We start from the raw sequence: 27,630 nt of genomic DNA on the forward strand, positions 1-27,630 counted from the left end.
TAAAGAAGCAGTTGAGAACGTACACAAATTGTGGGAAGAAATGACGAACAGCTGCATGAGAGCTGTCTGGCAGAATCTTTTGCCTGAATGTGCAAATGATTTTTGCGGTTTCATTAATCCTGTCAACAAAGTTATTGATGAAATTACTACAATTGGAAAAGACCTCGGCTTTGAGGAAGTAGATTCAGAAAACGTTAGAGAATTATTGGAATCGCATTCAAAAGACTTAAGTAACGACGATCTTGAAATTGAGCATCAACATGCATACGAGGAAGAAGACGAAAATGAAGCAAAAGAAAAGCAATTTGCTCCCAAAGAAATTTCATTCAAAAAACTTGAACTATTTAATACACTTTAAAAAGCAAAAGAACTCATACTAGAGATTGATCCAGATGCAGAGAGAAGCATGAACGTTCGTTGAGGGTTAGATAAGCAAATTGATTGTTATCGCAAAATCATGGAGGAAAGGAAGAAAGCCACCACTGTTCAATTGAAGTTAGATAAGTTTTTTTTGCAAAAAATAAAATTTAAATCATACTATCTTTTTTAAAATTTATTCCTTAATAATTTAAGAACTATGCAGTGCATTATAGGTACGTATTGAGTAAGAAAAAATATATTTTTACAATTTCATAATTTTCAAGGATTCATTATAATTATTCCCATTGTTTCTTAAGTTTGATTAGTGCGGTTTTAATATGTGCGGTATATTTCAAGGATTCATTAACCGCACTAATCAAGGGTTTCCTGTATTGTGTTCAAATATGGAGACCTCATTTGAAAAAAGACAAAGCTTCTTGAAAGGGGTATCAAGTACCCAGGGGCTCACATCTGGTGAGTCTGGGCTTGGCAAACCCAGGGTCCTGAGCTGGATATCATCATTCTTCTCTTTCTTGGTGATTCCCTTCTACTTTCACTCACTCAGGGAAATGGGGAATTTTTTTTTTTGCTTGGTGCAGAATAAGCCTCAGGCTTCCTTGCACCATATGGCTAATAATAATAATAATAATAATAATAAGTACGTACTTGTACCATACTAAAAGTATGAACCCCAGGCAGTACTAGAGATCCGAACCCACAAGCTTACTGGGCCCGCGCCATAATAACGGATAAGACCATCCCGCACAACAGACCGGACATAACCCTTGTGGATAAGATGGAAAAGGCTACCTACCTGATTGACATAGCGGTGCCCAACACTAGCAATATCCAGAAAACCCATGAGGAAAAAATTAGGAAGTACACGGACCTGAGACGTGAGGTCAAGGAGATGTGGCATATGCAAGGAGTATCAACCATCCCGATCATCGGGTCAACCACCGGTATGGTGCCAAAGACTACATAGCAGCCTAGCAGCAATAGGTCTCCCAGAGAACACCTACAAGGAACTCCAGAAAGTCACAATCCTGAACACCTGTAGGATAGTCAGAGATTTCCTCAACCAACAGTAACACCAGACGGGTACTACTACCAAGTACAACTACCCTGTGTACTTGGTAGCAGTACCCGTCACGGAGTGGAATTCCCCAATCAGGCAGAAATAATATAAGAGCATTAACAATAATAATTCTGGATATCCAGAATTATTATTGTTAATAATAAGAGCACGAGGGAAGAAGGCCCTAACTGAATTTGAAGGAATGGACCCCACAAAGACTCATGTGATATCAAAGCAGAGGCGAATAGAACCTTGTGGGGAGTCACAGACCACCTCAATCGGCACATAATACCACATTACCTCAACAGCAATGGTGCAACACTGGGAGCCATCCCATAGCCGTGTATTGTGCTGCAGTAGCAGCCACGAGGATTAATGGAAGAGAAACGAGAGACCAGCAGCAAAAGAACCAAAAACAGAAGGAACTGTCAGCTTGGGAAAGAAGACTTCAGCAGAAGATAGAAGAATTAAGAGTCAAGTTAGGCCAATTGACCCAGTACCAATGGGGCTATAGGAGTAAGAAATTAATTGGAAAAGTGAAGAGCATCCTCAAGAGAGACAGTGTCCACAGCAAACATGAGACAAAAAATCAGAGAATAGGAGAGTACTTGGATACATTGAAGCAAAACCTCCTTGCATTCAGCAAGAGACTATGCTAATACAAAGAGAGCTCCCAGAGGAAAATAAACAACCAAATCTTTGATGAGGACCAAAGAGGCTTCTACAGGAGTCTCGGAGAAGATGGGAAAGAATGGAATGGACCACCCGAGCCGAAGACAATTGAGGAGTTCTGGGGAAACATATGGAGCAAGGAAGTAAGACATAACAGCTGAGCCCCCTGGATAGAACTAGAATGCAAGAAAACCAAGGACTTACAAGAAATGAGAGGGTGGGAGATTCAGGAAGAAGTAAAACAGATGATTAAGAACTCTCACAACTGGCAAACTCCAGGAATAGATGTCCACAACTACTGGTACAAGAAGCTCACTTGCACACACAAGCACCCGGCAGAGCTGTTTGTTATTTGGTTTTTAGGAGCATTAGCAACTAAGGCCATATTGCTCCGGGACATGCAGTGGTCATTCACTGACCTTTCCGCATCCTCCGTATTTGGTGGTGACGGGCTCGAACCCCGGTCTAATCAAGAAGCATGTGCTATGCACTGCTACTCCTTCCCACCTGGCTACGGAGGCGCCAGCACCCGGCAGAGCAGTTTACCCAAATGATAAGGCACCCAGAGACAATCCTGATGTTTCTCACTCAAGGAATCACTTATCTCAAGTCTAAAGATGAAGATACAAGAAACCCGGCAAAATATAGGCCAATCACCTGCCTCCCAACAATGTAAAAGATCCTGACCAGCTGCATAACCAGGAAGATATCAAACCACTTGGAGAGCCAGAACATAATGGCCAAACAGCAGAAAGGATGCAAGCGGCTGAGCAAAGGATGCAAGGAGCAATTAACCATAGATGTTGCAGTTATGGAGCAAGCCTACAAGAAGCACGCAACATATACACAGCCTACATCAATTACCGCAAGGCCTTCGACTCCGTACCTCATAGCTGACTAATAGAGGCGCTGAACACCTACAAAGTCAATCCAGTAGTGACAAACTTCCAAGGAGAAATGATGGCAAAATGGAGCACCACCATTAAGGTCAAAAATATCACAACCACACCAATCCCCATCAGAAGAGGAATCTTTCAGGGAGATGCCCTGAGTCCATTGTGGTTCTATCTAGCACTAAACCCGCTATCCACCATGCTCAACAATAGCAAGTATGAATATAACCTCAAAGAAGGAAGGAAGAACCTGTACACCCTCACCCACCTGATGTACATGGACAACGTCAAGCTCTATGTGGGAACCGAGAAGCACCTCCAGCAACAACTTCAGATCACCGAAGAATTCAGCAATGATATTAGGATGGAATTTGGTCTAGACAAATGCAAGGCCCATGGATTGCACCAGGAAAAATTAGCCAACTGAAACTACCAGCTGCAGACTGGTAAAGAGATCAAAGCCATGGCAGAGGGAGAGGCCTACAAATATTTTGGATGATGCATGCTCAGCAGTCACAGCACAAGGAAATTAAGGCCTGCCTGACCGAAAAATACCATCAGAGACTCAGAAGCCTGCTGAAAGCAAAGATGAATGGAGGGAACACAGTTAAAGCCATAAACACCTATGCAGTCCCAATTCTAACATACTCCTTTGGGGTCATAGATTGGACTAACACCGAGCTGGAGGATATCATGAGAAAGACAATGACAATGATGACCAAGAGCCACCAACATCACCTGAAATCGGCCGTGGAAAGACTGACAATTGCCCAGAATGAAGGAGGAAGGGGCCTGATAGACCTCATTGAGCAACAGAAGACAGTGATAGTGAACCTGAAGGATTACTTCCAGAAACACACAGCAGCACTCCAGCAGGTCATAAAGAAGGACAAGCGGTGTACCCCACTCAACATAAGCGAGGATTCCCCCCCCCCCAACCAGGAGGCACAAACGAAGCTAGAAAGATGGGCATAGAAGATACTCCCATGGCAGACACTACAATGACCTCCACCAAGATCACATAGATAAAATTGCTTCCAATGCATGGCTCACGAGTGGGATGCTCTTCCACAAGCCTGAAGAATTCATGCTTACCATCCAAAGCCTGGTAATCAACACCAGGAACTATAGAAAATACATCACCAAGGAGCCTGGAGTGTTCGATGACACATGTCAACGATGCCACCTGGCCTCAGAAAGGATCCAACAAAGCACCATGGAATGCAAGGTGATCACCCAGACTGAGTACACTCATAGACACGACAGGTTAGAGAGGATAATACATCAGAAGCTAGCAAGGAAATACCAGTTATTTGAAAAAAGTGTACTGTACTACAAGTATGAACCCCAGGCAGTACTAGAGACCCCAACCCCACAAGTTGTACTGGGACCGTGCCATAATAACAGATAGGAGAATCCGGCACAACAGTCCGGACATAACCCTTGTGGACAAAATGGAAAAGGCTACCTATCTGATTGACACAGTGGTACCCAACACTGGCAACCTGCAGAAAACCCATGCGGAAAAAATCAGGAAGTACATGAACCTAAGACAGGAGTTCAAAGAGATGTGGCACATGCAACAAGTAATGATCATCTCAACCATCGTGTTAACCACAAGTATGGTGCCAAAGACCCTACATAACAGCCTTGCAGCAATAGGTCTCCCAGCGAACACCTACAAGGAACTCCAGAAAGTCACAATCCTGAGTACCTTTAGGATAGTCAGAGAGTTCCACGACCTACAGTAACATCAGACATAACAACAACCACCCTGTGTGCTTGGTAGCAATACCCGTCACAAGGTGGAACCCCCAATCAGGGAGAAATAATATAAGAGCAATAATAATAATAACTGTTTTCTACAGCAGCATGTTCGAGAGGCAACCAGAGGTAGTAATACACTTGATCTGATTATCAATAGCGATTTTCATGCATTAAGAATTTGTAGATAAAGGAACCACTTGGTGGCACTGATCACAGTGTACTAATTTGGGTTTACTTAGAGGTAATTACGGTCAGGTGTCAAGGGAAGGGTTTTTGCTTTTGTAAAGGTGACTACAGTGGTCTCAGACAGTTGTTAAATTCTATACAGTGAGACCAACTGACGATATTACCAACAGCAAATACTCAATGGGAAGCATTCAAGAAATTAATCTTGGAAGCTACTAGGCTTTTTATACCAACGCAAAAATACTGTTCCAGATTTTGGCTTAAATGGATGTCAGATGAACTAATGAGACTTGTAGCAGAGAGGAAATATGCATGGAATGCATATAAATTATCAGGTGACACAGAAGCCTATGGTAAATTAACTTATGCTTAGTTTTCTTTGTCTACTGGCATTTCCTGCCAAAACTGTACACGTTGGCACTAATGATATTAAGAGTAGGAGACCGGCAGAATTACTTAACAAGTACAGGTCACTTTTGAAAAAAACCCGTGAATTAGGGATGAATTTGAATATGTCTGCAATTCTGCACAGACACGATAGGAGAGAGTATATGAACACAGCCTTGTCGATCAATTCGGCCCTGGAAAAATTGTGCAAGGCTCAAAGAATAGAATTTTTTTCAGCCTGTTCTGTATTTGTTAACAGGAGAGACTGCTTCTACAGGGATGAGATACACTTAAATAGAAAGGGTGCAAGAATATTTGCTGATGCTATGGAGGCATTGTTAGGTGGGTCGGAAAACTGCTAGCTTGGGGGGAGGATACAAGGACTAATAGATTAACAGTGGCCACTGGCAGAGGTGAAAGTGATTCTTGCACTGCTTCTATTGGAATGAGCAGAAGCCTGGAAAACAAGATGCAGGATACTTCAGAGACTGCTGGGAGTCATTGCGGTACAAGTAAACACATGGGTTGTGTTAGGGTAGCTAAGAATAGGAACAGGTGCATGTATACTTGTGTGTACACCAATTCTAGGAGTTTGGTAAATAAATTTGATGAATAGAGGTATTGCTCAAAGCATCAAAGGCGGATATTGTTGGGATATTAGAGAAGTGGTGTCACACAGATATAAGGAATGCAGAAGTGGAATTTGGGGAGTACAACGTCTACAGAAAGGATAGACAGGATAGGAAGGGAGGAGCAGTTACGCTATTAGTTAAGAAACATATAAAATCTGAGGAAGTGAAGCCAGTCGACATCGCTGGACAGTGCAGTGTCGAGTCAGTTTGGTGTAACATAAGCATTGGGAGATCAAAATTGAGAGTAGGAGAATGCTATAGACCTAATGACTCTGATGAGTATAATAAGAAACTGTACAGGGAAATGGAGTGGGCCAGTAAATCAAAGAGTCTTATAATGGGGGATTTTAATTTCCCAGATATTGACCGGAATTTGTGGGTTGGTCACTCTCACACTAGCAAGGCTTTTGTGAATTTATTGGATGATTGTTTTCTACATCAGCATGTTCAGAAGGCAACTAGAGGGAGTAATACTCTTGATTTGATTATCAGTAGTGATTCTGCAGATAAAGGAACCACTAGGTGGCAGTGATCACAGTGTGCTGAAGTGGGATTTACTCAAAGAGGTAACTACCATCAGGGGTAAAGGGAAGGATTATTGCTTTCGTAAAGGCGACTACGGTGGTCTGAGACAGTATTTAAATTCTATACGGTGGAACCAACTGATGATGTTACCAACAGCAAATTCAAAATGGGAAGCATTAAAAGAACTTATTTTGGAAGCTACTAGGCTTTACATACCAACTAACAAATATTGTTCAAGGTTTAGGCCTAAATGGATGTCAGATGAACTAATGAGACACATGGCAGAGAAGAAAAATGCATGGGATACATATAAATTAACATGTGACACAAAAGCCTATGATAGATATAAGCTGGTCTGTAACCAAGTCACAAAGGAGGTTATGCAGGCAAAGGTAGATTATGAGAAATCTTTGGCAAAGGATGCAAAGAAAAACAGCAAAGAGTTCTTTACTTATGTAAACTCTAGAAGGAAGGGGATGAATCAGATTGGTCCACTTTATATATCGATGGTTCAACTGTAGATGATCCTGCTCAGGTAACTAACAAACTAAATGAATATTTTGCATCGAAATTCACACATAATGAGTTATTTAGCGAGGGGAATGCCAGAGGCGTATTCAACTCTGACAGTAAGCTAGATAATCTTGTAATAACTGAGAGTAAAGTGGAGGAAAAATTGTTGAAGATAAACACAAGAAAGGCACCTGGGGTGGATGGGATCTATCCAGTTATATTAAAGGAGGCAGCAAAGGAAGTAAGCAAACCCTTAGCCATAATTATGAGAGCTTCCTTGGACTCAGGGGAGATACCCATAGACTGGAGATGTGCAAATGTCACCCCAATTCACAAAGGAGGATCAAAGGCTGACACAACTAATTATAGACCTGTGAGTTTAACTTCTGTTCCAGGAAAATTTATGGAGGCACTGGTTAAAGAAGCACTGCAGGATCATCTAGACAAGACTTCAGTTATAGCTCGGACATAGCATGGTTTTGTTTAGGGGAAGTCTTGCCTGACAAATTTGATTGGATACTATGATGCAGTCACTGAAGAGCTGGATGCAGGGAATAACTTTGACATTATATACTTGGATCTTAGAAAGGCATTTGATATTGTTGCACATGGAAGACTGCTGCACAAATTGGTGCAGTGTGGCATTGGAGGCAAAATGCTGCTATGGTTGAAGGGAAGAAGACAGAGAGTGGTAATCAATGGACACTGCTCATCGTGGACTAATGTTATTAGCAGAGACCCTCAGGGTTCAGTGTTGGGTCCATTATTGTTTTCTGTATTTATAAATAATATTGATGATGGTATATCAAGCTTAATGTCCAAGTTTGCAGACGATACAAAGTTGGCAGGGTTATTAAGGACACTACTGATGGTATGCTGCTGCAACAGGATCTGGAATGGTTGAGCAGATGGGCTGAGAGGTGGCAAATGAAGTTTAACATTGACAAAAGTACTACATATGGGAAACAGCAACCCCAGAGCAATGTATCAACTCTGTGGTACTGACAGTGGTAGAGAATGAAAAGTACCTGGGGGTAATTGTGCAGGCAGATGTGAAGTTCTCTGAGCAGTGCAGACAGGTTACAAGAGATACTCATGGTGTCTTGTCAATGATATACAGGAATTTTTCTAGGAGGGATAAAGAGGTGATTATTCCCTTGTATAAGGCAATGGTCAGGCCACACCTAGAGTACTGTATCCAGGTCTGGAGGCCTCATTTCAAGAAGGATGTAGAGCTGCTGGAACGAGTACAGAGAAGGGCAACAAGATTAGTGAATGGAACAAAGAGTTGCTTTTACGAAGAAAGTCTTAAGTTTTGGAAATTACAGTGTCTGGAGAGTAGGCACCTTCGAGGTGATCTGACAGAGGTGTATAAAGTCTTGAATGGTTTGAGCATGCTCAATGCTGATGGGATTCTTCCTCTTCAGAATAAGAATAATCTCAGAATAATCACCTGAGAGGGCATAAATTCAAAATGAGGAAAGGACAGATGTAGGATAGATGTGCGGAAATTGGCCTTTAGCCAGCGGGTAGTTGGTTGGTGGAACAGACTTCCATCCCTTGTTGTGGAAGTTGATAGCCTAAATAAATTTAAGGCTCAGCTGGACAGGTATTTCGATCGAACGGAGGGGTGAAGTGGAAGTTTTTTTTTTTTTTTTTTGGCTGATGCTGCATAAGCTTGCTTTCTTGCATCATATGCCTCTACTAATGCTAATAAACTGGAAAATTTGCGATTTCTGACTTCTAGTGGGTCTACATTGGAAATAAGTACCTCAAACCACTACTTAAAACGTCAGAAATTGACTTATTGCTACGAAAGTGAATTTAATTCAGAAATTATGGCTGAAAAATCAAATAATGACAAAATTCTGAACAATGACTTAAAAGACTCCTCTGAAAATGAAGCTAGAGTGCTCAGGGAGAAAGCCCCTGTTAATGAGGAAAATGGTAATGAACTGGATAGCTGGTCTCCTCAGTAATAAGAAGGGCAGGAAAGGAAAAAAAAAATCAAGAAACTATAGAAATTCCAGAGATGCAACAAAAGACAGAAGAAGAACTAAAACTAGACTACCTAACAAATTTGACTGACCCTATCAAACAGGCAAAGGAAACCAGAGTGATCTAGAAGAATATATGCACAAGCAAACCAACAGGATTACTTCTGCAATTAGGCTGCAGATAGTGAACTGTTGGTCACTGCTTGAGCAGCACCCTGATTGAATTAAACACAGAGAACCAAGTGTTAAAATCAAAATTAGAGATTACAGCTGAGGAGAAGAACAACTATAAAACAATGAACACATTAACCTATGCCCAATGTGCAAAAGTTAATGGCAAACAGGACATAACTAAAGCAAAACAAATAACTACTAAGCAACCTAATATAAACAAGGAAAGCAACAATATTATTCTGAAAGCAAAAAGTGACTCTACCCATAAAACCAGTGAGGCAGTTAAGGACCCAGTGGTAGCAAAGTTGAGGCCTCATCTGAGAGAAATAAAGATAAACAACATGCGGAAAATCAAGAATAATCTTTGATGTATCTGTGTCAGTAATAGAAAAAGAATTCATGATGGACATCTACTTCAAAAACTTTAACAAAACAATGAAATGACAATAGATGAATTTGCTACTGAATTCCTGCTGAAAAGAGCAACAAAAAACAAAAGGAATGGACAACAACATAATTGCAGAAATTACACCAAAAATTTGGACGGTATTGCAGGGACAACAGAGAATCTATGCTGGCTGGACAGTCAGAGATTTAGGGAACACTTCCCTATCCAAAGTTGCTTTAACTGCCATAAATATGGTCACATGCCAGAGACTGCAGTCAGAAAGAACCTGTTTGTGGTCACTGTGCAGTAACTGGCCATGATTACAAAAATAAGTCTCAGCAGCCAAAATGTGCTACCTGCAAGGCAGCATGGCAGACTTGCAGGTAGCACATTTATCATCCCTGATACACATAGTATCAGGGATGATAAATGCCCCAGTTATAAAAAAAATGGCAAAACTTATTCAATCTAGAACCAACTATGGGCCAGATTGAAAACATAAATGTGACTTGGGCTCTAAATCTCATCCAATTGAATGCTCAAAGAGTAAGAGCTGTTGTAGATCAGATCAAACTCAAATTAGAAGAAAATAATATTTGCATGTACACCAGTGCTAGGAGTTTAGTAAATAAATTTGATGAATTTGAGGTATTGCTCAAAACATCAAAGGCAGATATTGTTGGGATTTCAGAGACGTGGTGTCACACAGATATAAGGAATGCAGAACTGGAATTTGGGGAGTACAATGTCTACAGAAAGGATAGACAGGATAGGAAGGGAGGAGGGGTTATGCTATTAGTTAAGAAACACATAAAATCCAAGGAAGTGAAGCCAGTCAACATCACTGGACAGTGCAAATTGCTGCTATGGATAAAGGGGTGGTTGAGGGGGAGAAGACAGAGAGTGGTAATTAATGGACACTGCTCATCGTGGACTAATGTTATTAGTGGAGCCCCTCAGGGTTCAGTATTGGGTCCTTTATTGTTTTCTGTATTTATAAATGATATTGATGATGGTATATCAAGCTTAATGTCCAAGTTTGCAGACGATACGAAGGTTGGCAGGGTTGTCAAGGACACTACTGACACTATGCTGCTGCAACAGGATCTGGAAAGGTTGAGCAGATGGGCTGAGAGGTGGCAAATGAAGTTTAACATTGACAAATGTAAAGTACTACATATGGGAAACAGCAACCCCCAGAGCAACGTATCAACTCTGTGGTACTACACTGACAGTGGTAGAGAATGAAAGGGACCTGGGGGTGGTTGTGCAGGCAGATATGAAGTTCTCTGAGCAGTGCAGATGGGCTGCAAGAGTAGCTCATGGTGCATTGTCAATGACATATAGGAATTTTTCTAGCAGGGATAAGGAGGTGATTATTCCCTTGTATAAGGCAATGGTCAGGCCACACCTAGAGTACTGTATACAGGTCTGGAGGCCTCATTTCAAGAAGGATGTAGAGCTGCTGGAACAAGTACAGAGAAGGGCAACAAGATTAGTGAATGGAACAAAGGGGTGCTCTTATGAAGAAAGGCTTAAGTTTTGCGAATTACAGTGTCTGGAGACTAGGCACCAGCGAGGTGATCTGATAGAGGTGTAGAAAGCCTTGAATGGTTTGAACATGCTCAATGCTGATGGGATTCTTCCTCTTGCTCAGAATAATCACCTGAGAGGGCATAAATTCAAATTGAGGAAAGACAGATGTCGGATAGATGTGCGGAAATTTGCCTTTAGCCAGCGGGTGGTTGGTAGGTGGAACAGACTTCCATCCCTTGTCGTGGAAGTTGATAGCCTAAATAAGTTTAAGGCTCAGCTGGACAGGTATTTCGAACGAACGGAGGGGTGAAATGGAAGTGGTTTTTTTTTTTTTTTTTTTTTTGGCTGATGCTGCATAAGTTTGCTTTCTTGCATCAAATGCCTCTACTAATGCTAATGCTAATATAGATATCTTGGTACTCCAGGAGCCCTACACACATATGGATAGGGTTCAGGGATACCCAAGAGGCTATAAAATAATAGAATACACCTCAGGTAGTTAAAAAGTAGTTAATACTCAGCAATAGTAGTTAAAAATACTGACCTTACAGTCACAAAGGTGGGTCACCTCTGCTCCCCAGTGGGAGTGTGTGCCCATATCACCAGTGCTGTAGAAGAGTTTTACATTATTTCACTATATTCCAGACCAGGTGAAGATATAAATCCAACTATTGAATACCTACAAGTAGTCACAAACTTGCTACCTACTGCAAATATCATAGTGTGTGCTGATGTCAACTGCCAGTCAGCCTTATGGCACAGCCGTACGGAAGACAGAGCAGGCACACACAACGGCCAGATACTTTCAGACTATATAGCCACCTCACCCTTTCAAGTGCTAAACCAACCAAATAACCTCCCAACTTTTAGCAGTACCATGTGGGTGACATTGATGTTACTCTTGCCACCAATTCAATAGCTTATAAAATCACAGACTGGTGTGTCCAGCCAGCCTGGACCACATCAGATCACAGAGCCATTTCCTTCAAACTAAACAGGCAATTACAAACAATCCAACACTCCCTGTTGGATATCAAAAGGTATAACCTTAAAAAGGCAAACTGGTAGATTTTTGCAGAAAATACAGCAGCTCAGCAGCAAAAACAGGAAAATGAGTGGTCTAGATCAGGCAACTGTAACCCGGACGAACAAACACTGACTATGACAATCATTTTAACAAAAACAGCAACCCTATCTATCCCACGGAAAAAACTGAGCAAGCAGATTCCCTGGTGGTGCCCTGAACTGACTATACTCAGAAGTAGGGTACACCAGGCGAGGAGACATTTTCAAAGAGCCAGAACATCTTGGCCACAAAATGAGATGGATGCACTGAGAGAACTCTCAGGAATCAGTATACAGCCCTCATAAGAGACAAGAAAAAGGAATTCTGGAGGCACTTGGTGGAAACTACCAGAAACAATAACCCTTGGGGAGTTGCCTACAGAATAGTGACCAACAAGCTGCCAAGAGATGTCTTAGAAACTACTGTCAAAACCAGATGGAACCCCATCCCTGTGTTGGGTGGATTCTGTAAATAACATCCCAGACAGTATCATTCAGACTGAAACTAGGAATCATTCCCCCATCCAGCTAGACATTATAAAAGAAAACACTGAATATGACAATGCCAATATTGAACCTCTGTTTACTATACAAGACTTAGAAATAGCACTATCTAAAACCAAAAACAATAAATGCCCAGGTTTTGACCTCTTAGAGGTTGAGATTATCAAAAATTTAGTGTAAATAGCACCAGAAAAATTAATTGCACTATATAATAACTGTATGACAGAAGGTCTATTCCCAAAAATATGGAAAAAAGCAGTGTTAAGATTAATTCTCAAAAACCCTGAAAAACTCCCTACTGATCCCAAATCATATAGACCAATAGCCCTACTCCCTGTACTAGGGAAAATATATGAAAGACTAATATATAGCAGATTAGCTCAATATGACACAGAAGCAGGTTTACATTACAACAATCAGTACAGTTTTAAGCAAGGCAATTCTACGGAGGATGCCATGCACCACCTACTGAGAACAGTTAAAAACACAGAGGAAAAATATATGCTGGTAATCTCCATTGACTTTGCTGGGGCATTTGACTCACTCTGGTGGCCTAGTGCCCTTAGGAGACTTCACCAGGCAAATGCCCCACAAAACCTCTATAAGGTAATAAACAGCTACATTACAGACAGAAGTGTCTCAGTATGCACAAGGTTCCAGGAATTGACATGCCCTGTGAATAAAGTCTGTCCGCAGGGTTCAATCCTTGGCCCTTTCTTCTGGAACATCGTTCTGGACGAATTTCTGGCCTTGTATCTGGGATCTGTGGAAAGACTGGCCTTTGCAGATGATATGATTTTCCTTGTAAAAGGTAACATGCGAGTGGTTGTCGAGCAAAGATCAAATGCTGCCCTCTTGCAGCTGCATGAGTGGGCACAAATGCACATGCTCAAAATATCGCCTGAAATAACCAAACAAATACTTCTAAAAGGCAATTTGGACATAAGAAGACGTCCACAAATCAAAATTAACACAACCACTATAAAAATGGTAACAGAATTAAAATATCTTGGAGTGGTATTTGATTCAAAATTAACTTTTTACCCCCATTTGATCTACTTGGCAAAGAAAGTGAGAAATTATGCAGGTATGATTGCCAGGATCAGTCGAGCAGACTGGGGGACTCAAAAGAAAGACCCTGGCAATCATATACCGTGCAATGTTCCTACCTGTTATCACTTATGGAGCCGGTGATTGGTTCACCCGCTCGGCCATAGTAAGAAATAGGAATAAATTAGAATCAATACAAAGGACAATACTACTCAATATTACCAGAGCATATCACACAGTAAGCACACCTGCACTACAGTTGCTGGCCGGAGCTCTCCCACTTTACCTGGAAATAGCCAAAAGAGGCTTATATTATAGATTTAAAAAGGGCATACCCGCAGAATTTCTGGGGATAGCCCTTGATACAACCAACACCTTCAATGATGAAAGAAAAAGAATAGCCACAAAGCTCCATGAGCTATGGCAAACAAAGTGGAAGCAGAAAACCAGAGGTCTGGTTACCAAACAGTTTCTGCCACAGGTGTCAATGGTTAGCCCAAAGCCACCTAAGTGGTATGTCCCTGGCCTTTTTACAACATTTATATTGACAGATAACGGCTCCCTAAAGGCAAAACTAACCTCCTTAGGGCTGACTGATGACCCAAACTGCACCTGTGGCAAAAGTGAAGACTGGGCACACATTCTATATGAATGTATAATATATGATATCCCCTGAACAGAGCTAATAGCACAGATTGCCCCCCTTCTCAGGGGAGAAGAACATCTGTTCATCATAGAAGAGGAATATTATAAAGCTTTTACATCTTTCACACAGAAAGTATTCGAAATGCACAGAACAATCCAAAGAATGGCAATTCAGCCCCCCCAGCAATTAAAGAATAATCAATAGTTAAAATTGTCAAAGTTTCCCACCACGCCCAGATGATGACTTAAAACTGTCAGGATAGCAGTATTCTGCACCCTGACAGAAACCTGACAAGACAAAACTCTCCAGGACTACCCTGCCATATGAAGGAACCTGGGGCCCCACACCAAATAAGTAACCATGTAGGGGAGGGAGATGTACAGGCAGCCAGGGAAGCAGATTAGCTGGAAAATATCAACAAGCTAGTAGCAAAGGGATGCAATGTAGAATGAAAGATAGAATGAATGAATGAGAATGAAAGATAGAATGAATGAATGAGAATGAAAGATAGAATGAATGAATGAGAATGAAAGATAGAATGAATGAATGAGAATGAAAGATAGAATGAATAGGCTGGGCACTGAGTGAACTAGAAATTATGGAAAAGGAATAAATGGCAGTTTTGGTGAAAGAAAGAGTGACCTACCATGAGGGAAAGAGAGAGTGAATGGGAATGAGTGGAAGAGCAAATGTAATTGGCCGAAAAATACAAAGTTAAAAATAACTTAACATTACCAGCATTCCCATTAGCAAGCTAATGGGAATGCTGTGGCTCAGGGGAGAACTGAGGGGGGCAGTTGCCCTCTGAATCACAGCCTTTTAAGATGCACTATTTGCTTGATGTTTGTGGAGCAGTCAGGTATGGGACATGATACTGCCATGGGGGATGTCTTTGTATGTGCGTGATGCAAGGAATGTAAGGAAATCAGGCGACAACTCAGTGTTGTTATGGGCCTATATGAGAGCTTGAAGAACAGGGTGGATGCCCTCGAAGGATTACAAGTGAGGAGCCCATCAAGCTCTCAGCTGCCCACACCAATGCCAGAGCTTGAACTTGGTCATCGTGCAACACAGCGGCAACCCCCAAGGCAGAATGCGCTGGTCCCAAAGGAACTAGTAGTTGTTGGTGACTCTATTGTCAGGGAAACGGGAAACATGCTTTGTAAAAAGGATAGGTGGAACAGGACCAGGGTATGTCTGCAAGGGGCAAAGGTTGATGACGTTGTAGAGCGGATATCTTTTAAGGGCACAAAAGGTGATATAGTTGTACACGTTGGCACTAATGATATTAAGAGTAGGAAACCGGCAGAATTACTTAACAAGTACAGGTCACTGATGAAAAAAAGCCGTGAATTAGGGTTGAATTTGAAAGTGTCTGCAATTCTGCCCAGACACGATAGGAGGGAGTATATGATGAGAGCCCTGTCGATCAATTCGGCCCTGGAAAGATTGTGCAGGGCTCAAGGGGTAGAATTTTTTTCAGCCTGGTCTGTACTTGTTAACAGGAGAGACTGCTTCTACAGGGATGGGATACCCTTAAATAGAAAGGGTGCAAGAATGTTTGCTGATGCTATCGAGGCAGTGTTAGGTGGGTCGGAAAACTGCTAGATTGGGGGGATACAAGGACTAATAGATTAACAGTAGCCACTGGCAGAGGAGAAAGTGATTCTTGCACTCCTTCTATTGGAATGAGCAGCAGCCTGGAAACTAAGATGCAGGATATTTCAGAGACTGCTGGGAATCATGGGGGTACAAGTGAACACATGGGTTGTGTTAGGGTGGCTAAGAGGAAGAGCAGGTGCATGTATACTTGCATGTACACCAATGCTAGGAGTTTAGTAAATAAATTTGATGAATTTGAGGTATTGCTCAAAACATAAAAGGAAGATATTGTTGGGATTTCAGAGACATGGTGTCACACAGATATAAGGAATGCAGAACTGGAATTTGGGGAGTACAATATCTACAGAAAGGATAGACAAGATAGGAAGGGAGGAGGGGTTATGCTATTAGTTAAGAAACACATAAAATCCAAGGAAGTGAAGCCAGTCGACATCGCTGGACAGTGCAGTGTCGAGTCAGTTTGGTGTGACATAAGCATTGGGAGATCAAAATTGAGAGTAGGAGTGTGCCATAGGCCTAATGACTATGATGAGTATAATATGAAACTGTACAGAGAAATAGAGTGGACCAGTAAATCAGAAAGTCTTATAATGGGGGATTTTAATTTCCCAGATATTGACTGGAATTTGGGGGCTGGTCACTCACACACTAGCAAGGCTTTTGTGGATTTATTGGATGATTGTTTTCTACATCAGCATGTTCGGGAGGCAACTAGAAGGAGTAATACTCTTGATTTGATTATCAGTAGTGATTCTTCATGCATTAAGAATCTGCAGATAAATGAACCACTAGGTGGCAGTGATCACAGTGTTCTGAAGTGGGAGTTACTCAAAAAGGTAACTACCATTAGGGGTAAAGGGAAGGGGTATTGCTTTCGTAAAGGCGACTACGATGGACTGAGACAGTATTTAAATTCTATACAGTGGGTTCAACTGATGATGTTACCAACAGCAAATTCAAAATGGGAAGCATTAAAAGAACTTATCTTGGAAGCTACTAGGCTTTACATACCAACTAAGAAATATTGTTCAAGGTTTAGGCCTAAATGGATGTCAGATGAACTAATGAGGTATATGGCAGAGAAGAAAAATGCATGGGATACATATAAATTAACGTGTGACACAAAAGCCTATGATAGATATAAGCTGGTCTGTAACCAAGTCACAAAGGAGGTTAGGCAGGCAAAGGTAGATTAAGAAAAATCTTTGGCAAAGGATGCAAAGAAAAACAGCAAAGAGTTCTTTACTTATGTAAACTCTAGAAGGAAGGGGATGAATCAAATTGGTCCACTTGATATCGATGGGTCAACTGTTGATGACCCTGCTCAGGTAGCTAACAAACTAAATGAATATATTGCATCGACATTCACACATGAGGAGTTATTCAGCGAGGGGAATGCCAGAGGTGTATTCAACTCTAGCAGTAAGCTAGAGAATCTTGTAATAACTGAAAGTAAAGTGGAGGAGAAATTGTTGAAGATAAACAGAAGAAAGGCACCTGGGGTGGATGGGATCTATCCAGTTATATTAAAGGAGGCAGCAAAGGAAGTAAGCAAACTCTTAGCCATAATTATGAGAGCTTCCTTGGACTCAGGGGAGGTACCCATGGACTGGAGATGTGCAAATGTGACCCCAATTCACAAGGGAGGATCAAAGGCTGACACAAGTAATTATAGACCTGTGAGTTTAACTTCTGTTCCTGGAAAATTAATGGAGGCACTGGTTAAAGAAGCACTGCAGGATCATCTAGACAAGACTTCAGTTATAGCTCGGACACAGCATGGTTTTGTTAAGGGGAAGTCTTGCCTGACCAATTTGATTGGATACTATGATGCAGTTACAAAAGAACTGGATGCAGGGAATAACTTTGATATTATATACTTGGATCTTAGAAAGGCTTTTGATACTGTTGCACATGGAAGACTGCTACACAAATTGGAGCAGTGTGGCATTGGAGGCAAATTGCTGCTATGGATAAAGGGGTGGTTGAGGGGGAGAAGACAGAGAGTGATAATTAATGGACACTGCTCATCTTGGACTAATGTTATTAGTGGAGTCCCTCAGGGTTCAGTATTGGGTCCTTTATTGTTTTCTGTATTTATAAATGATATTGATGATGGTATATCAAGCTTAATGTCCAAGTTTGCAGACGATACGAAGGTTGGCAGGGTTGTCAAGGACACTACTGACACTATGCTGCTGCAACAGGATCTGGAAAGGTTGAGCAGATGGGCTGAGAGGTGGCAAATGAAGTTTAACATTGACAAATGTAAAGTACTACATATGGGAAACAGCAACCCCAGAGCAACGTATCAACTCTGTGGTACTACACTGACAGTGGTAGAGAATGAAAGGGACCTGGGGGGGGTGGTTGTGCAGGCAGATATGAAGTTTTCTGAGCAGTGCAGACGGGCTGCAAGAGTAGCTCATGGTGTATTGTCAATGATATATAGGAATTTTTCTAGCAGGGATAAGGAGGTGATTATTCCCTTGTATAAGGCAATGGTCAGGCCACACCTAGAGTACTGTATACAGGCCTGGAGGCCTCATTTCAAGAAGGATGTAGAGCTGCTGGAACGAGTACAGAGAAGAGCAACAAGATTAGTAAATGGAACAAAGGGGTGCTCTTACGAAGAAAGGCTTAAGTTTTGCAAATTACAGTGTCTGGAGACTAGGCACCAGTGAGGTGATCTGATAGAGGTGTACAAAGCCTTGAATGGTTTGAGCATGCTCAATGCTGATGGGATTCTTCCTCTTGCTCAGAATAATCACCTGAGAGGGCATAAATTCAAATTGAGGAAAGACAGATGTAGGATAGATGTGCGGAAATTTGCCTTTAGCCAGCGGGTGATTGGTAGGTGGAACAGACTTCCATCTCTTGTCATGGAAGTTGATAGCCTAAATAAGTTTAAGGCTCAGCTGGACAGGTATTTCGAACGAACAGATGGGTGAAGTGGAAGTGGTTATTTTTTATTTATTTATTTTACTTTATTTTTTTTTTTTGGCTGATGCTGCATAAGCTTGCTTTCTTGCATCAAATGCCTCTACTAATGCTAATGCTAATGCTATACTGTACTAACAAACATTTACTATTCACAAACACCATCACTGCATTCTCCCCTGGCCTGCAAAAAACAAAAAAACTTGCAGCTAGGCCTGCACCACAACTGAAGAATAACAGTAAGTTGAGGTGCCCAGAGAGTGCAGAGCAGAAAGTAAGAGTCGAATAAATGAGATGAGAGCTGGAAGAATAAATAAAAGTGTAAGCGTGTGAGAAAAAGAACACAAACCATAAATGCTACAGTTAAGTACACTGTTATTGTTATTTGGTTTTTTTAGGAGCATTAACAACTAAGACCATATTGCTCCGTGGATATGCAGTGGTCATTCCCTGACCTTTCCGCATCCTCCGTATTTGGTGGTGACGGGCTCGAACCCCGGTCTATTCAAAAAGCGTGTTCTACACACTGCTGCTCCTTCCCTCCTGGCTACAGAGGCGCCTTTAAGTACATTAACCCTAGTTTTAATTAGTATATAAATTTACACTACGCATCATTGCATCCCCTCCTGGCGTGTGAGAAAAAGATGAATGAGGGAAAAAATATATATATATATAAAACTTGGGAAAAAAAATTATAAAATAAGAAAAAAGTATTTAAAAAAAAAAAAAAAGAATGTAAGCAGAATGAGAATGCAGATTATGAATAAAGTGAATGTGTCTCTCCCACCCTTTCGCCTGGTAGGTTCCCCACTGCCAGCTAACATATCCAACCCCCAGAGCAGGATGGGTAGCTTGACCTTCATACCGGATTCGACACTGCTTGGACATGGCACCAACAAAGACATTGTGCAGCTTTACTGCCAACACACCATTGGCGATCTGAACTGGGTACTCTAACCCAGTTCCCTTTAAACCCCCATTCCCAGGCAGGGGAGGGAGGAGACAGGTCTCAGTCTCCTCTATTTCCCTGCCTACTTCCATAATTCCGCTTCTTGATTAGACCGGAGTTCGAGCCCGTCACCACCAAATACGGAGGATGCGGAAAGGTCAGAGAATGACCACCGCATATCCCGGAGCAATATGGCCTTAGTTGCTAATGCTCCAAATAACAAACAAACAACAACTTCCATAATTCGTCTGGTGGGGCTCGTCTCCACTGACCTCTTTGGGGATGCCTACTCTATCGTCCCTATTCTTCTATCTGTTTTCTCCCAGTCTTCAGTCTCCCCCTTCTCTCACTAAACCAACCGAGTACACCCCTTAACAATGCCGCCAAATTCTAATCAATGTCTAAATTCTACCGGTTTCATGTAAATCTCTAAGACAACTAAGAGCATTCATCTAAGAGCATTATCTTTCATCTAGCGTATAGCCTCACACGTCTAAATTTAATAACATCAAAATTTTGCCCAACCTATTAGGCCTTTAACACATCTCTTTAGCGTTGAACCCCAACCAGCGATTTCCTAACAGCAATCCCATTAAGCATTAATGTCAAACGCATAAATTTTTTTTTTTTTTTTTTTTTTTAGGTCCTAGCCACTGAAATCCCAGGAAACTAGGTGGCAGGACCTGCCAGAGCAATTTGTTGTGATACTGGATACACCCAGCTAGCCTCCACGTGGCGAGGTATGGGCAACGTCGGGCCCCACTAGGGGCCTGGCAGCCAATAAGCCGGACAAACAATGGGCACAACATATCACACTGCACAGACATGGCCCACACACTTTCAAGTCTCTGGCTTGACAGTGTACTGTCCTCGATACAGCGAAACACACATGGAGATAGGAGAAATCCCAAGTGCCGTCTGACACGAACATACCTCATACCTTAAGTCTATGGTAGATATAAGCTAGTTTGTAATCAAGTCACAAAGCAGGTCAGACATGCAAGCAGATTATGAGAAATCTTTGGCAAAAGATGCAAAGAAAATCAGCAAAGACTTCTTTATTTATATAAACTCAAGAAGGCAGAGGATGAATCAGATTGGTCCACTTGATATCGATGGTTTGACTGTTAAAGATCCTGCTCAGATAGCTGACAAACTGAATGAGTATTTTGCATCTACATTCATACATGAGGAATTCTGTAGGGAAGTGTAGGACAGAAGCATGTTAAACTGTAACAGAGTGCTTAATGATTTTCTAATAACTTAGAGCAAAGTGGAGGAGAAACTGTTGAAGTTAAACATAAGAAAGGCATCTGGTGTGGTATGGGATCTATCCAGTTATATTAAGAGACATGGCAAAGGAAGTAAGCAATTCCTTAGCCATATGATCCCTTGGACTCAGGGGAGGTCCCCACGGTCAGGAGATATGCAAATATATTACAAATTCACAAAGGGGGATCAAAGAGTGATACGGGTAATAGTAGTAGTAGCAATGCAGGCGTGTGATGCAAGAAAGCAAGCATATGAGCTTATATAGCATCAGCCAAAAAAAAAAAAAAAGAAAAGCCAGTTTCACACATCCATTCCCTATGAAATTTGTCCAGTTCCTTCTTGAATTTATTTAAACTATTAACTTCCACAAAGACAAATGAAAGTTTGTTCCAGCAATTAACCACCCACTGGCTAAAGGAAAATTTCCACAAACCTATTCTACAACTGTCTTTCCTCAATTTGAATTTATGCCCCCTCATATTCGTAATCTGAGCAAGCGGAAGAATCCCATCAGAATTCAGCATCCTCAACCCATTCAAGGCTTTATACATATCAATCAGATCACCTCACAGGTGCCTAGTCTTCAGTCACTGCGATTTACAGAACTTAAACCTTTCTTGGTAAGAGGACCCCTTCATTCCCCTCACCAATCTTGTTGGTCTTCTCTGTACATGCTCAAGCAACTCAACATCCTTCCTAAAATGAGGCCTCCAGACCTGTATGTAGTACCTAAGGCGTGGCCTGACCATTGCCTTACACAAAGGGATAATCACTTCCTTTTCCCTACTAGCAAAATTCATCATTGACAATACCCCCATGACCTGCTCTGGCAGCCTGTGTGCATTGCTCAGAAAACTTCATATCTGACTGCACAATTACCTCCAGGTCTTTTTCATTCTCCACCTCCCAAGCATAGTACCACATGGTTGGTACATTTCTCTTGGGTTACTGTTACCCATATGCAGCACTTTGCATTTGTCAATGTTAAACTTCAGTTGCCACTTCTCAGCCCACCTACCCAAAATTTCTAGATCCTGTTGCAATAGCATACTGCCATTACTGTCATTAACAACCCTGCCAACCTTTGTATCATCTGCCAACTTTGATATTAAGCCTGATATATCTTCATCAATATCATTGAATAATATACAAAACAACAGTGGACCCAACACCAAACCCTGGGGGATACCACTGCTAACATTAGTCCATGAAGAACAGTGTCCATTGATTATCACTCTCTTTCTCCTCCCACTCAATCACCCTTTTATCCATTATAGTAACTTACCCTTAATACCATACTGCTCCAATTTGTACAGTAGTCTTCTGTATGCAACAGTATCAAAAGCTTTTCTGAAATCAAGTATGTGATATTAAAATTATTTTTTGCATCCAGTTCCTTTGTAACCACATCATAGTATCCAATCAAATTTGTCAGACAGAGACTTTCCCTTAACAAACCCATTTTTTGCCTGAATTATTACTGCAGTCTTGTCTAGATGATCCTGCAATGCATCTTTAACGAGTGACTCCATTATTTTCCTCAGAACAAAAGCTAAACTAACTGGTCTGTAATTACTCGTGTCACCCTTAGATCCCCTATTGTGAATTGGGGATACATTTGCACATCTCCAGTCCATGGGGACTTCCCGAGTCCAAGGATGCTCTCATAATTATGGCTAAGCGTTTGCTTACTTCCTTTGCCGCCTCCTTTAATATAACTAGATAGATCCCAGGTGCCTTTCTTATGTTTAACTTCAGCAATTTCTCCTCCACTTTGCTCTCAGTTATTACAAAATCATTAAAGACCTGTTATAGTGTGATAAACTTCTGACATTTTCCTCCCTCAATAACTTCTCATGTGTGAATGTAGATGAAAATATTCATTCAGATTATCAGCTATCAGAGCAAGATCATCAGCTGTCAAACCATTGATATCAAGTGGATCAAGCTGATTCAACCCCTTCCTTCTAGAGTAAAGAAGTCCTTGCTGTTTTTCTTAGCATCCTATGCCAAATATTTCTCATAAACTGACTTTGCTTGCCTAACCTGTTGTGTGACTTGATTACAGACTAGCTTATATCTGCCACAGGCTTCTGTGACACCTGATAATTTATATGAATCCCATGCATTTTTCTTCTCTGCCACAAGTCTCATTAATTCATCTGACATCCATTTAGGCCTAACGTTGAACAATATTTCAGACCAATAAGTAAACTAACTATCAGTTAGTTTAACTACTGGTTAAATTAACTGTCAGTTAGTTTAACTTCTGTTCTTGGGAAAACAATGGATTCACTTGTTAAAGAAGCATTGCAGGATCATCTAGACAAGACTGCATTAATAATTCAGACAGCATGGTTTGTTAAAGGTAACTCTTGTCTGACCAATTTGATTGGGTACTATGATGTGGTCACAAAGGAATGGGATTCAAAAAATAATTTTGATATCACGTACTTGGAATTTCAGAAAAGCTTTTGATACTGTTGCACATAGAAGACTACTGTACAAATTGTGAATTGGAACAGTATGGAACTAAGGGAAAGTCATTGGTATGGATAAAGGGATGGTTGAGTGGGAGATGACAGAGAATGGTAGTCAATTACCAATGCTCTTGGTGGACTAATGTTATTAGTGGAGTCCCCCAGGGTTCAGTGTTGGACCCATTGTTTTGTACATTTATCAATGATACTGATGAAGGTATATCAGGCTTAATGTTGAAATTTGCAAATGATACAAAGGATGGCAGGATTGTTAATGACAGTAATGAGAGTATGCTGCTGAAACAGGATCTAGAAAAGTTGGGCAGATGGGTTGAGAAGTGTCAACTGAAGTTTAACATTGACAAATGCAAAGTACTACATATGGGTAGCAGTAACCCCAGAGAAATGTACCAAGTGTGTGTTGAAGTTTGAAGCATTTTGAAGCATTTCTAAAAACATTTTTTAGAAATTTTTTTTTGTAATTTAGAGCAGTTCAACGAGATCCTTTTAACTGTGAGGCTGACTTATGAAATATGAGTAAACAGGAAAAACTGATTGATGATTCCTCTGATTCTTCTTTAAGAATAAAATTTTATTGATTTAAAATTAAGAATTAATAAGAAAGAATAAAATGTTGGCAGAATTAATAATTTTATTAGTCTAACACTTCATTACTTTTTATGTTTAGGGAAAAGCAATTTTCAAGTCAGTGGGGAGAGGCATCTGTATTGAGGGCTCAAGGGAAGAGCACGGTAGTGAAAAGTTTAAGAAATGCTGCCTTAAGTGTCTCATTCAATAAGCCACCTCAAACAGGTCATCCATCACATGATGAGTATTTTGCATCTATATTCACACATGAGGAGTTATTAAGGTTTGAAAATGGCAGAAGGTTATCAAATTGTAACAGGGTGCTTAATGATTTTGCAATAACTGAGAACAAAGTGGAAGAGAAATTGTTGAAGTTAAACATAAGAAAGGCATCTGGGGTGGATGGGATCTATCCAGTTATATTAAATGAAGTGGCAAAGGAACTAAGCAAACCCTTAGCCATAATTATGATAGCATCCTTGGACTCATGGGAAGTCCACATGGACTGTAGATGTGCAAATTTATCCCCAATTCATAAATGTGGATCGAAGGGTCACACGAGTAATTACAGACCAGTTAGTTTAACTTCTGTTCCAGGTAAAATACTGGAGTCACTGGTTAAAGATGCATTGCAGGATCATCTAGACAAGACTGCAGCAATAATTCAGACACAGCATGGGTTTGTTAAGGGAAAGTCTTGTCTGACAAATCTGATTAGATACTATGATGTGGTTACATAGGAACTGGATGTAAAAAATAATTTTGATATCATATACTTCGATTTCAGGAAAGCTTTTGACACTGTTGCACATGGAAGACTACTGTACAAATTGTAGCTGTTGTTATGTTATTTGGTTTTTAGGAGAATTAGCAACTAAGGCCATATTGCTCCGGGAATATGCGGTGGTCATTCCCTGACCTTTCCGCATCCTCCATATTTGGTGGTGATGGGCTCGAACCCCGGTCTAATCAAGAAAGCGTGTACTAAGCACTGCTGCTCCTTCCCACCTGGCTACGGAGGCGCTATACAAATTGGAGCAGAATGGTATTAAGGGTAACTTGCTACAATGGATAAAAGGGTGGTTGAGTGGGAGAAGACAGAGGGTGGTAATCAATGTACATTGCTCTTCGTGGACTAATGTTATTAGTGGAGTCCCACAGGGTTCAGTGTTGGGCCCACTGTTGTTTTTTATATTTATCAATGATATCGATGAAGATATATCAGGCTTAGTGTCGAAGTTTGCAGATGATAGCATTAGCAAAGGCACATGATGCAAGAAAGCAAGCTTATATAGCATCAGCCAAAAAAAAAAGAAAAACCCTTATTTGACCCATCCACTCGCTCGAAATATTTGTCAAGTTCTGCCTTGAATCTATATAAGCTATCAACTTCTACAATGATGCCGACCGGGCTAGCCGAGTGGGTAAAGTACCTGCCCGGCAACCCAAAGGTCGCGGGTTCGATTCCCGCCTCGGGCTTGGATCAAAGTACTGCAAAAACCTTGGGAGGTGCAATATGGCCACAGAAGCCGATGCGCCAACAACTACCAAATCAAAAAAAAAAAAAAAAATCTACAATGATAGATGGAAGTTTATTCCAGTAATCAACCACCCACTGGCTAAAGACAAACTTCTGCACATCTATCCTACAACTGTTTTTGCTCAATTTGAATTTATGCCCTCAGGCAATTATTCTGAGCAAGAGGAAGAATCCCATCAGCATTGAGATACAAAGATTGGCAGGGTTGTTAATGACAGTAATGGCAGTGTGCTACTGCAACAGGATCTAGAAAATTTGGGTAGATGTGCTGACAAGTGGCAACTGAAGTTTAACATTGACAAACGCAAAGTACTGTATATGGGTAGAAGTAACCCCAGAGGAACGTACCAACTGTGTGGTACTACACTTATAGTGGTAGAAAATGAAAAAGACCTGGGAGTAATTTTTCAGTCAGATATGAGGTGTTCTGAGCAATGCAGACAGGCTGCAAGAGTAGATCATCATGGAGTTTTGTCAATGATATTCAGGAAATTTGCTAGCAGGGAAAAGGTGGTAATTATCTCTTTGTATAAGGCAATGGTCAGGCTACGCCTTGAGTCCTGCATACAGGTCTGGAGGCCTCATTTTAGGAAGGATGTAGATTTGTTTGAGTGTGTACAGAGAAGGGCAAAAAATTGGTGAGTGGAATGAAGGAATCCTCTTACCAAGAGAGGCTTAAGTCCTGCAAATTGCAGCAGCTGGAGACTAGGCACCTGCAAGGTGATATGATTGAGGTATATAACACCTTGAATGGGTTGAGCATGCTGAATTCTGATGAGATTCTTCTACTTGCTCAGGTTACGAACCCAAGGGGGCATAAATTCAAATCGAGGAAAAATAGATGGTGGAAATTTGGATATTTAGCCAGTGGGTGGTTAACTGCTGGAACAAACTTCCATGTGTCGCTGTGGAAGTTGATAGCTTAAATAAATTCAAGGAGGAACTGGGCAAACTTTTAGAGGGAATGGTTGTGTGAATTTTTTTTTTTTTTTTTTTTTGGCAGATGCTACATAAGCTCATATGCTTTCTTTCTTGCATCACATGCCTCTATTACTATGTCTGGATTCCAGAAAATCTCAAGAGCTGAAATCTCAATGACAAATAGCCCTATGCATCAAAAACTAATCTTGCTACTCTTTTCTGTTTAAAATACTCACAATGTGACACAGCCATTTCTTTTTAATATCTCTTAATGCATTGTTTCAGTATATATCACCTACAATATATTATGAACTGACCTAGAAACTTATTTGGACTACCAGGAGAATTTATGTTGAATTGTAACCTTACTAAATTGGTTTTATCTTCAAGACCTTAAAAGTTTGTTACTTTCAAGGTAAATAAATTTAATCTTCGATTAAATGCTACTCAAAGACAATTTGAATATGTATCAAAATTTGAAAGGTTTACAAAATATATTTTTTATGTTATGTTTATTTCAACAATAAACAAAATACAAGTAATATCTAATACTTACCTTAATTTTGTCTAACACTGTCATTTCCAATTTATGTGTAAAAGGGTTTAATACACACGCTGAATATGGAGCTACTTGTTGCCTTATTTGTTTATTCATCATGAAGCAAAAAGTCAGATCTGCAAGCATATGAAATTAAAATTAAAAATTTTTAATTTCAAATCTCTTCAAAGTGATATTACTTTATCAAGTAATATCACTTTGAAGATATTTTAAAAACTATTTCAGAAATAAATACATGCCATGCAGGAACTAATTACAATAATATGACAGCAATATGAATATGATTAATCTTCCAGAGAATTTTATCAAGTATAACTCTATTTTATTTAAGACTCTTTAGTAAATTTTTCATCTGTCTTAATGCTTCACTCTGGAAGAGGTCAGT

At 40.7% G+C, this 27,630-nt stretch overlaps 1 protein-coding gene across 1 annotated transcript in view; it reads right to left on the reverse strand.

Annotated features, from left to right (window-relative positions):
* LOC150080572 (lysophosphatidylcholine acyltransferase 1-like) overlaps positions 1-27,341 on the reverse strand; it is a 190,724-nt gene extending 163,383 nt beyond the window's left edge. Inside the window, exon 1 of the mRNA XM_090380741.1 lies at positions 27,243-27,341. Within this exon, the coding sequence (XP_090236867.1) occupies positions 27,243-27,341 (99 nt within the window). The remainder of the gene's footprint in view (positions 1-27,242) is intronic.
* Positions 27,342-27,630: the final 289 nt, after the last annotated feature.

Source organism: Mastigoproctus giganteus, chromosome 9 (genome assembly GCF_048544385.1).
Source record: "Mastigoproctus giganteus isolate SK-2022 chromosome 9, ASM4854438v1, whole genome shotgun sequence".
In the NCBI taxonomy this organism is placed as follows: domain Eukaryota; kingdom Metazoa; phylum Arthropoda; class Arachnida; order Uropygi; family Thelyphonidae; genus Mastigoproctus; species Mastigoproctus giganteus.